The sequence below is a fragment of the Martes martes genome (genome assembly GCF_963455335.1).
Source record: "Martes martes genome assembly, chromosome: 16".
In the NCBI taxonomy this organism is placed as follows: domain Eukaryota; kingdom Metazoa; phylum Chordata; class Mammalia; order Carnivora; family Mustelidae; genus Martes; species Martes martes.
Window position 1 is genome coordinate 34,007,026 of NC_137904.1, and position 12,345 is coordinate 34,019,370.

General features: G+C 50.4%; 1 protein-coding gene across 1 annotated transcript in view; it reads right to left on the minus strand.

The window, feature by feature from the left end:
• Window positions 1-129: 129 nt before the first annotated feature.
• The window catches only part of SCPEP1 (serine carboxypeptidase 1), a 32,488-nt gene continuing 20,272 nt past the window's right edge, over window positions 130-12,345 (minus strand). Inside the window, exons 7-13 of the mRNA XM_080826756.1 lie at window positions 11,408-11,445; window positions 10,895-11,023; window positions 10,199-10,292; window positions 9,164-9,277; window positions 7,029-7,166; window positions 5,319-5,482; window positions 130-1,600 (exon numbers count right to left, since the gene is read on the minus strand). Coding sequence (XP_080682882.1) covers window positions 1,538-1,600; window positions 5,319-5,482; window positions 7,029-7,166; window positions 9,164-9,277; window positions 10,199-10,292; window positions 10,895-11,023; window positions 11,408-11,445 — 740 coding nt within the window. The 3' untranslated portion in view covers window positions 130-1,537. The remainder of the gene's footprint in view (window positions 1,601-5,318; window positions 5,483-7,028; window positions 7,167-9,163; window positions 9,278-10,198; window positions 10,293-10,894; window positions 11,024-11,407; window positions 11,446-12,345) is intronic.

The following is a 12,345-nucleotide window of genomic DNA, read 5'->3' on the forward strand; positions in this document are numbered from 1 at the left end:
AAAAAAAAGGTCTGAGGTCCCTAGCTTCACTGGAATCTGCCCATGTGCACATCCTAAATGTTCAAACTCAGATCCCTTCCCAACTAGTACCCTAACTTCTTTTCCTCTTTTTTTTTTTTTTTTAAGTAGGCTCCATGACCAGCATGGGGCTTGAACTTAGGACCCTGAGATCCAAAGTCTCGTACACAACTAACCGAGCCAGCCAGGTGCCCCCTAACACCCTAACTTCTATGAAAGTGATCCTGTGAGGTTGGGAATTCAACTGTGTTGTAACTCAGTGCCAGAAGGACTCACAAGACTCAGTAAGTAGTTATACACACAGCTACATTTTCTTCCAGCAAAGGACACCCAGCAAAAGCAGCAGGAGAATATGCACTGGTGGGGTCCAGTGAGACCCAGCATAAGCCTGTCACATTCTTCCATGTCCAAGGGCACACAGGAGTGCTTTCTCCCCAACAGCAAATCATGGTTAAGTGCACGGTAGCCCTGCCCCAGGAGCCCTGCCCTAATCTCAGGTCCGAGCCCCGGAGAGGGTCACGTAGACTTAACCCACTATTTCTTTTTTTTTAATTTAAATTCAATTAGCCAGCATATAGCACATTGTTAGTTTCAAATGCATAACCCGCTATTAACACTCTGTTCCACAGGAAGGCTCTGGGTTTGGTTTTCAGTATCTCAGCCCCACAACCACAAGACCGTGTTTCTTTCAGGGTTGTCACAGAGGCTATGACGTCCCTTCTGCAGACCGTGAGCCGCAGATGAAAACTTGAAAGTCCTGACTTTTAAGTTAAAGACATCATTTTCATTTTAAAAAGAGAAGTTACAGTTCTTTGACTAAACCATTGTGCCTTTAGGAATCTACCATACGAAAATAAGGAGGATATGTATAAAAATATAACTGTCAAGATGAATCACCAGAGCACTGTCTCTAGCAGACACCCCAGGCGCTGCTCACATGAAACCGTTGTGCCTCACGGTACATCCACGAAATGGAATGCTCGGCAGCTATTAAAAATGTCACAGGAGAACATTTATTGACATGAAGAGGTGATAGGACAATTGGTATGTATGCCAGGTAGTCAGACAACATACAGTAATGATTCCATTTCTGTAAAAAATATATATGCATATACGGCAAAAAAAAAGACTTACAAGGCTGGACAGTAAAAGGGTAACCGCGCTTGTCCCAGGGAAGGGAGTAAAAGGGTGTTTATTCTGTTTACTTGTATTTCTTTTTTTCCCCCATAAATCACATCATTTTGTGGTACCAAAATGTCAACCTATTTCAACACTTCATTTTGATTAAATCAAATCCATCGGGGGGGGGGGGGATGGCAGTTCTTCAGAAGCAGAAATGATTTCCAAGTTGCCGAGGAGACAGCGAGTGTGTTCTCAGGAGACGCGGGCGGGAACCTTCACACTGACAGGCAGGCGGGGTTCCGTGGGAGATGGGCAGGAGGCCGGTGCCTCCTACAGCGTCAGGGTCCTGGCTCTGCCTCCCGTGCCCCGGGGCGGAGCAACTCACCGCCAGTCGGTCCTACTCCTGCTGAGTCACCATCCTCATCATCTTCAGAGCCATGTCCCCTTGGTCAGAAGGAACCTAGGACCAAACAGTCTCCTGAGCCCACACTCCTGGTTCTGGGTTCAGGGGCGATATCCTGAGACCCTGCTCCCAGGAGGAGTGCCGGCTCCGCGACAGCAGCCTAGGAGGACATCGCACCTGAGTGCGCCCTTTACGGGAGGGTCCCATCTCTGGAATGACCCCTGCACAGGACAGAAGCTTGTCAGATTGTAGGGGTCTGAAGAGGTCAGCATTTAGGAGAGACCCTGCTCCTCCATTTGGGGCTGATCTGTTGATTTATTTATTTTTGAAGAGAGAGAGATAGAGTGAGCGCGAGTGCAGAGAAGGGTGGAGGGAGAGGGAGAGAAAGAATCCCAAGACGACTCTCCGAGGAGGTCAGAGCCTCAGCCAGGACTTGGTCCTAGGACCGTGAGAGGAATTCAAGAGTCGGACACTTAACCCACTGAGCCCCCCAGGCGCCCCTGCTGATTTCCTTATCAGACCTGCGCTTAGGTGACCAGGACGCAGCCTGTTCAAGGAAGAGCGGAGATTCTAACAATTTAAAGGATTCTCTGGGACTGGAGTACAAAATAGCCAAGAGGGAAACTAACAGCAGATCTGTCAACAATACAACAAACAAACAAGACGCTTTTTTTGGGTGGCACCCTATTTTGGTATTACTGTTCTTATTCAATTTTCTTTTCTTTTTCCTTTAGATTTTTCAGATAGGTTCCACACCCAGCGTGGAGCTCAAACTCATGACCCTCACATCCAGAGTCACATACTGTACTGTCTGAGCCCACCAAGCGCCCCATCCCTTAGTTTTTTCAGATAATTCCTTTATAAACTCCCTTCCCATACACCATCGAAAAGGGGAGGGACAGCGGCCTCCGTTTCTCCCCCACAAGGATGGGCGTCCTGTTGATGGTCCCAAGTTCTGAGAGCCCATGGCTCCATGATTCTCCACAGCACGCTGCTGTCCCCTAGGTCCCCTGGAGGCACAGGCACAGTGGGGTATACCAAAAAGACATTTCATCAACTAAAGGGGAAGTGGTTGGGGGTAATTTAATAACAGTTTCCAGGAGCTATTTTAAGGCTGCCCCAACTGATGTCTTGCTTCTCTCGGTGACAAGCCAGAGGAAACGGGCCTGAACTCCAGCACACATGCTCTCCTTCCCTCCCTATCCACCTTCCCCTCCCACCTGCCCCTGCAGGGCCCCTTCTCACAGTACTGTGCCCTAAGACTTCCTACTAGCTCCCTCCCTTGTTGATGCTGAGGGTACTGAGAATATCTAAAGCCCTAACAGGGAGGCACCTGGGTGGCTCAGGTGGTTCAGTGTCTGCCTTCGGCTCAGGTCATGATCCCAGGGTCCTGGGATCAAGTCCCGAATGAGGCTCCCCACCTCAGTGGGGAGCCTGCTTCTCCCTCTCCCTGCTGCTCCCCCCTACTCTCTAGCACTCTCTCTCTCTCTCTCTTAAATAAATAAAATCTTAAAAAGAAAAGAAAAAAAAGCCGAACAAAATGTCCTCTTAACCCTGGGTGCTGCTGCCTTGCTCACGGTCTCTCCACATCAAGTTTCTTCAAAGGGCAGGCTACAACCTCCGTCCGGTTTCTGAGAGGAAGCTGTCTTCCACCCCCTCACTGCTCATTCATCTGCTCCCCCCGTCCATGCTGGCTTCCGGGCCAGCCGCGGCCCTGAAAGCGCTTGCCACGAGCTCTTCGGATACCACTCTGCCCGAATCCCCGCTGACACTTCGCTCCTTCATCTGAGCTAGTGGCAGCTTGTGACACCGCCAGCCCCTGGCGACTTTGTGCATGTCCAGGTCCCTGGTCTCCCTCTTCCTTTTTTGGCTGCCCTTTCTCAACTCTCATTTGTATGTCCTTCTTTTACCTCCTGCCTCTTTTTTTTTTCCCCCCAATTTATTTATTTGACAGAGACAGAACGAGCACAAGCAAGGGGAGTGGCAGGTAGAGGGAGAGGGAGAAGCAGGCTCCCCAGGGGAGTAGGGAGCCTGACGCAGGCAGGACTCAATCCCAGGACCCCCGATCATGACCCGAGCCTAAGGCAGACCCCAACCGACTGAGCCACCCAGGCACCCCACCTCCTGCCTTTTAAATAGTGGTGTACCCAGGGCCTGTCCCCAACCTTTTTCATATTCGACTCCCAAATCTCAGTCTCCAAGAACAAAAATTTGACCCCGGATCATATACACACAGTGTATTCAGTTGCCTTATGAGCGTCCCACCTGGCGGTTCTACAGGCAAACAGGTACCAAGTCCAGCCAGTTCTCCCTTCTGACACTTTATCAGACCCTCTACTTCTCCTCCTCCTGGATTACTATAAGAGCGCCTTAGAGGGGCGCCCAGGCGGCTCAGTGGGTTAAGCATTTCTGCCTTCGGGTCAGGTCACAATCCCAGAGTCTTAGGATCAGCCCCGCATCTGGCTCCCTGCTCAGCGGGGAGTCTGCTTCTCCTCCCTCTGCTGCTCCCCCTGCTTGTGTGTGCTCTCTCTGTCAGATAAATAAATAAAATCTTTAAAAAAAAAAGTGCCTTAGATTGGGTCTTTGCCCCAGTCTCATCCCAGGCCCGTTGCTGCTAGAATGCTACTTCTTAAACAAATGTGGCGATTTCACTCCTTTGCTTTAAGACCCTCACTGGCACGCTGTTGGTTTCAGGATACGTGTGAGCTCCCTAACAAGGCATCCCCAGCCTCATCTCTCCCCAATGCCCCTCCTGAGGCTCTGGACCTGCCCAGGTGGTTCTCCTTGCTCCTACACCTCCTCCTTGCCTAGCTAATACCCCTAAGGAGTTGATTTCTGGAGAGGGCACTTTAGTCCCTGCTGAAATCTCTCTTAGCATCTCCTCGGCCATCCAAGTAAATACACTATGTGGGCTTGATGTACAAATGGAGCTTACAGACGCGTTTTCTAGCCAGACCACAGCCCCTCAGCGCCTTCTCTGTGGAGATTCTGTCCTAAGCACCAGGGGGCCAGGCGGAGAGAGCTTTCCAGAAGGCACCTTACCACCCCTTTCAATGAATCTCCTCCAGGAAACCACTGTCCTAGGAAGAAGAGAGACCCTGCATTTAAGCGGCCAGACCAAAGCCTCACCGTGAGGGAAGCACCTGACCCCGTGGGCACCTGTGCAGGTGTCTGCGTCCGTACGTGTACACCCACGTGTGTTTACAGTGGATTTATCCCTCCAGAATCTCCCTCAGCCTGTGGACAGCCATTCAGTAAACCTACGACCTAAGGGGAGATAGTGTGTTCGCTTGGCACGTGAAGACCACCTCATCTTTGCACACAAAGCCACTTCCAAACTGCAAATCGGGAAGCTACTGCGGTTCAAACACTCCCCCACACCTTGTCCCATGCACTGCAACTCGGCTTTCCAGGGCGCAGAACTTTGGTTTTCGCTCCCCGAAAATGTTAGGGAAAGACAAGTTCTCCCTTCTTCCCCCAAGACAAACAATTAAGAAGAAAGTAACATTAAACTCATTTGAACTAAAGAGTCAAAGATAGAGAGCCCGGCTTAATGCTCTCAAAAGGATTTAGCTTTTTTAAATTAGACTCTCTAAATCCAAAGGAATAAAGCACTAATAGCAGGACTTCAGGAGACACCTGGAAACCCTCCCCAAACCAAAGCATTTCTTCTAAGACCAATCCGGGCACTGCACTCATGCATCATCAATCACCCATGGCCTCCCTCTCAGGGCAGCTAAGAGTCCACGACCGAGGCTGAGGGACACGACCTCACCATGTGCCCAGCTCTGAGGATCCAGTAGAAAGCCAGGTTCTTGTAGGACTTGACGAAAGCAGACGTTTCCGAAGACTTAGGGTCACTGTACACAGCCTTCCACTTCAGCTGCTTGAATTTGGGCAGCTCTGCCCACTTCAGTTTCCGCACCCAGGCCTCCTGACCTGGCGAGAGGGACAGAGTAGGGCCTGGCATCAACAACTGGTTGGGGTAGAAACAAAAATCTAGATCCCATCGCTTTGCCTTTCCCAAACTAACATGCAGAGAACCCATCCCGAGATCTGGTTAAAATGCAAACTGGGAGTCGGTAGGTCGGGGGGCGGGGGGGTGAGACTCTGCCTTTCCAGTGAACTCCCAGCGATGTCCAAGATACCCGGGAGAAACCTAAACGCTGAGAAGCCTGACTACGTTTGCCTCTGCCTTTCCCACCACTGTATGCTCTGAAGGAAGGAAACTGGGGACCTCTGCACGTGGTCTCTGAAGGAGACTCTCTGGAGGACTGTGAAGTCTCAGGGTCAGGAGATGCTAACGCGGATCACCTGGGCAGGTCATGGAAGAAAACACAGAACCCTTTCAAAGTGGCCTTAGTGCCCTTGGCTTACAACTGGTGGAAATATTCAATCCCACTGACCTTAAGAGGTGCATCATAGACCTGTCAGACCATGTGCCTCGATTTACCTGCTCTGAGAACCTGCCACGCAGTTCTTATCTGGTCCTACTGAAACAGAACCACAAAGGCCATTGGGTCTTCAGGTGTAGAGCCAGCAGGGTTTAGTTTCAATTCGGCCTGCAGAGCTTACCACCTACTGGGCCCGTGACAAAGACTCAACTCAACAGCGCCTTGATCCCATGGCCAGGAAAAGGTCTCCCTTTCTATTTTTGGCAGGAGTAGGTGTAGTGTGTTTCAAAATCTGGCAGGCCCAGGCTTCTCTAAGGGGTCACCATGATGAGGGAGCAGGAGGCTAGCTGAGGGCAAGCAGAGGCTGACCTTCCCAGCCTCTGACCTTCCCAGCCTCTGACCTTCCCACCCCCAGGCAGGATCTGGGACACATTCTTCAGGCACTCCTGGCTGCCTTAAAGCTAAGGGAAGGAAAAGCAAATGATTCCCTAACAGAGATCACAGTCCGGCAAGACCTGTGCTTCCCTCAGTTTACAAATGTTTTCATGATTTACAAGAAAAAAGCATTCTTAGCAATCACCTAATTTCCAGAACGAAACTCCCAACTGTCTTAATGTTAATGCTTTACGAGAGGGAGAAACTACTAGAACTTGACAACAGCAAGGCCTCTAATACCTTATAGGTCCTCTTTAGCATACAAAAGTTCTTTTGAAACCCCCCCCCTTTTCCTTACCCCCAACTCCAGAGTATATATAATCAGTCACCCCTCAAAAGCCCAGGGCAGCAGCTCTTTCTGCCCATGGGTCCTGTCCCCGTGCTTCCAGAAAATCACTGTTCTGCACCAAAGATGTCTCAAGAATTCTTCCTTGGTGGTCAGCTCCAGACCTCACCCCACCAAACCTTACCTACATTCAAAAACTGCGTCAACACCTCTGTTCTCTTCAAAGAGGTCATGTAGATGAACGGAACACGAAACGGCCTTCTTCCTGGCATTTCAATGTCACCAGCCCCAAGAACTGCATGTCTGCCGGTTCCCTTCCAGCTCAACCTACCGAACTGCTCTGCATAGGCCGCTCAGAGTGCTTTCCTACCTATGGTGTCCACAATGAGATCGAGCTGTCCATTATAGATGGTCACATTGACCCCGGCTTCCAGCAGTTCGTCCACGATGCTGATGACCGGCTTCATGAAGTCGCCCTCCATGTTCTGGAAGACATTGGCAGACTGGCCTACACATGAGGAGAGAGAAAGAGGTAAGAGCCTGCAATCTGCCAGCATAAAGGGCACCTTTGAGACCAGAACATCCTAGGCTCTGGCACCCGAAAGTAACACCACTGTGCTTCACCTAACAAAGGCTGAGCCCAAGTGCTCCACCATCAGGGACCAGCCAGTCCAGAAATCCATGCCCTGAGCCAGTCACCTGAAGCCTAGTACCCAGGCAGATAGAGCTTGCTAGGCCGGTCTTCTCAGGGAACAATCTCTGCTTTGGGGCACATGTTCGTTTCCCTCCTTAGCTAAGTAACACCAGGGCCACACTGTAAGTCCTGCACAAGTGGAGCTACCCTACTAATAGACCAAATCAGACCCAAAGCAATGCGGAGCCTCCCCGCCAGGGAGCCACAGCGAGGAGGAGCCCCAGGCAAGAGAGGAGATGGTTGGCACCACACCCCGGCAGATTCCTGACCGTCATCTGTAACACTGAACCCCACAGTGACACCCCACAATGACAGCAGCTACTACGCATTTCTGTCCGCTAGTCACTGGGTTAAGCAAGCACTTTACAAACAACATCGAATTTCCTCTTCACCAATCCCGGGAGGTAAGGGGTCCTAACCTGTGCAGTGGTTAAAGCAGATGAGGCTCCAAGAGGCTAAGAAACATGCCCACAGTGACAGAGCTGGTCAGTGGCAGGCAGGGCTGTGAGTACAGGCCTGGCGGGCCCCACAGTGTGTGCGGAGCCTTAACTGCAAACCCGAGCTCAACACCCTGGGTGTGGGTATCAGGCAGCCAGTTTGTCCTTTCCCAGACACAGCTGGAGCCACAGAGTTTTCTCTATCACTCATCGTCTGCCAAAATGTAGTCTCCTTGCCCATCCAGCTGCAGGGGGCAGGGAGGGTCGCCGGAACCAGAGAAGCTGGCACTGGAGAACACAGTCACAGGGATCAACGAAAGGGGCAGAGCAGGAGAGGGGCTCTTGCAGGCTTGACCTTAGCTGCCTTCCTGTGACCTGTAACGGCTCACACCCCTATTCTCAGTGCCACCCGGCTCCCAGGGGAGGGGGTACCCCCCGAAAGCTCTGACATTGGATTATTTTCATTTGATCTAATTAACTCCCTCCACCCCCACCCCCATTTCTAGAAAACTCTAAGGGGTGAGGCAGAAATGAAGACACCGGAGCTGGGAGGAGTCCTCTGCGAACTGTAATTTGGGAGGAGGGCCCGTGCACCCTGAGGAAGCCAGGGCTGGAGCCACATCTTAGCCTCTCCGCAGCTGTCAAGAAAGGCATCGCTTTGGGGGAGCTCACACATAAAGGAAGCCCTCTTCAGCTTGGCCTGTCTCCCCTCCAGGGATCTGGGAGTCCTACTGGCTCACAGCCTCCCTATAGGACTGAGTTCTGATCTCTGGTCCTGTTTTCTCAGGACCCCCAATAGTTCCTAATATGGCCCCCAGAATAGAAGGCAGTAGACCCTGGAACCACATCCGGTATGAGGAGGCGGGGGTGGGGGGTCGGGAGGACCGAGAGGGGGTGGTGCGGTGGGGGTGGGGGCTGGCCAGGGAGCTGGTCAAAACCCACCCCAAAGGACCCTGGTCTGGAAGTCACACCCACAACCCCCGGAGGCTTTAGGCGTGGCTTTTTATCTCAGTTTTTTTTTTTTTGTTTTTTTTTTAATGGAAAACCTCAAACTGATAAGAAACAGTCCGACGAGTGAGAGGATTCCCAGGTGCCCACAATCTGGCTTCAACAATTATCAGTGCCCCCCCATCCTCTCATTCCCCTCCCCACCCACTTCCCTACCAAGGTCTAACTCTGAACCAATGTTGGCAGGTTATTTACTGTCTCTGCATGTGCTTGCTCACCTATAAAACGTGGCCAGTGATGCTGTCCTATCTGCAGCCTGTCCTCACCATCAACAAAGCCCATTCTTCAAATTCAGGCCTCTAAACCCGCACCTCTACCGCCCCACACCCCACAGAGGGCCCTTTATCAGGTCACCAAAGTACCTACCTCCCCAGGAGCAATCCTCAGGAATAATTTTGAGCTTCTTCCTGATGGGACCATTCATGAGCTGACTCAGGGAGTCCTGCTGGAGGTGTCTCACATAGCGCTGGTAAAGATGAACTGAAACAAACTGGTACCCGGTGAGCCAAGGGACTGGAAATACCACCCAGAGGTCTTCCCCAGAGGCTGGGACAGTGTCTAAGAGGGAGGCTTTCAGCTGGAAAATGGAAAGCGTCACCTTCATTCACCCCAGATGAAGGAAGAAAGCCAGAAAGCCACTGAAAGTGTCGAGATGCTTTATTAATTTTGATCGCTGCACTTTTATGTACTTTGGGGCCATTGAGATTATCCAGCACGGCCCAAGGCAGTCAGCTGAGAAGTGGAATGTAGAGGCTCCCGCAGCCTTTATAGACCTACGGAGGGAGGACGCCGGGGCGTTCAGCATCCTCAGCAAAGCTGGCTCAGCTGAAGGACAGCTCAGTCCAGCCTTCAGAAGGACTGTAATGTTCAATGGGCAGAAGATGGTTTCCAAATGTCAAAAACAAGTGAAAGTAAAAAAAAATAAAAATAAAAAAATAAACAAAATCTTTAAAAATTTAAAATTTAAAAATTTAAAAAAATTAAAAATAAAAAAATTTTAAAAAAGTTTAAAAAATAAAAAATATTTTAAAAATTAAAAAAAGAAAAACAAAAAGCAAGCGAAAGAAGCCAGATGCAAAAGACCACCCACTGCATGGTTCCATTTAGACCAAATGTCCGTTTCTAGAAACACAAACAGATTAGTGACTGTCTGGGGCTGGGTGTGGGACCGGAAACCAACTGCCTGCCAGGAGACACGGGATCTTTCTGGCATGATGGAAATTTCTAGAACTGGACTGTGGTGATGGCGGTGAGCAGCTTTGTGAATACACTAAAACCACTGAATCCTACACTTAAAATGGGTGAATTTTGTGGCATGTAAATGTCACTGAAGTTAAAAGAATTGATTCTCTCTTGCATGGAGATGGAGACAGGGGTCTTGCAACGTCAAGGTTCACTTACCTAGGGGGCTCTGGGTGAATTCTAGGCTCGACTTCACCGCAGACGTGGGAGTGCTTTTAGTTAAGATGTTATAGAAGTTCACGCCATCTGTGTTCTGAAATACAGAATGGTAATTGGCTGTTTGTTTATTTATCTATTATCGAAGCTGCATAACAGAGAGGCAACTGGCTTTCCATCATATCCGAGGACAGCTTTAACTTCATAAATTTGCCAGGACCAGAAAGAAATGCAGCTCTGAGGGCTGAGACCAGCCGTCAGCCTGATCCTGGGGCAGGGGGAATGAGCAGTTTATCCACATGGAGCTCAGATGCTGGAAAAAACCAAGGGACCATGTGTTATTCTACATGGAGAACAGGGCTAAGGAGGGTCCTGCACACTCGTCCTCAGCTGTGCATTCTTCCGTCCTGGCTTGCTGGGGGCAGAATGTTGCCTGGCAAGGATTCAAACATTCACTTCTTCAAGACATAACATTTCTCAGGGTGTCCGTACATTTGGTCAAGGGACAAGCAGGTCTGGCAGGCCTGGGGTGGCTTTCTGACCTCATCACTGATTTATCAGCTTTATTGTTTAGCACGTGACCCTTTTCAGATCTGCGGGGAGTCTCAGAATAGACCCAAACCTTGGTAGCACCAACCAGGGGCCCTGGATCCACGTGGGAACAAGGCAAGCGGGCTGCCCCCAAGTGTGTCCCATTACCTGTTCAATGACCAATTCTGCTTTCCCCCACAGCTGGGTGGCCTCTTTGTAGAGCCCCTTATTCACGGCATCCAGGACATCCTCTGCAACCTGAGACACCTCTGCCAGGCCTTGGTCATCGAGAAGAGACTGGAATGCAAACCGAGAATGAGAAGGCCCGCTCTGCGCAGAGATACAGACCCGGCATCACCACAGCTGGGGACAGGTGACAGAAAGAGAGCGAAACACTGGCAGAGTCCAGATGGTGGGTATAGGGGTGTTCATGGGATCTTTCAACATTTCTGCACGTGTGAAAATTTTTCTCATAAAAAGTTGGGGAGATTTTAAACACGATGTTTCTTATACCTGGAGAAACAGGGAACTAGGCTGATGACTCATTCAGTTTGCCCCAAGGGTGCACTGTCAACTTTGTAGGCAAACCCAGCTAGCCTGTCTGTCCTGGGGATAGAGCCAGGAGGGGTCTGCCGGGCTGCTTACCACGGAGGGTGCCGAGGTAGGGACTCATCTACTTACCACGCTGTATAGGAATGGTCCCCAGGAGAGCACCGAATCTGAAGGAAACCACACAGGTACAAAGTAAGTCCACCGTGGCTCTCCCTTCCCAAAGAAAAACCCAACTAGCTTCCCTCTCAAAGCGGAGACAGAAGCAAGAAAGCTGGTGGCTTTGGGGCTATAGGCTCCTTAACTCACTGGTGCTCCTGGCAGGGCTGCGGGCTCCCCCACTTGGGAGGTGGGATGATGTGGGGGCCTTTCTGTTGACTCAGAGCTAATGACATGTTAATTTGGCCTGATCTTGGAGCAGCGAGTGCGTCCAGGGCAGTGATGGCATCCCCCCAGGCATGGGGTGTGTGTGTGTGTGTGTGTGTGTGTGTGTGTGTGCACGCACACACGCACACAGGTTCCTCTCTGCTAGACCTCTGGCCTTTCTGGCAGCTTAGAATATTCCCCCCACCCTCACATTTCTGCTCTATATTTGCTCCTCCAGTTTGGGGACACTCGCTTCTGCCGAGGAGCTAATTAAGGTGGAAGACTATGGACTTTGTAATTCAAGCGCCTAGGACTACACTATCAGCCAATTCTTTTCTATTCCACGAACATACTGAGAATTTACTAAGGGTCTGAAGTCAGCAACGAATTTTAGAGATACAAATGAGTAAAACAATGCCTGCCCTCAGAGAGAACAGCTGGGCTTGGTCTGACAGATTCGCAGCTCCCATAACTCTACGTAAGGCTAGGACCACTGAGATGTGCCAACAAAGTATCAAGGACCGCAACTTGCACATTGGGTATGTCATTACTTTGCTTTTAAAAAGACTTCAATAGTTCCCTGAGGCCAAGCATCTCAAAGTATGTTTCAAGGAGCTTCAATACTGCAGGAGTTCAGCCTATGTATTAGAGAAGAAAAAACGATTCTTCAGTTAAGTATCTATGAGGCTATGCAAAACAGAGTA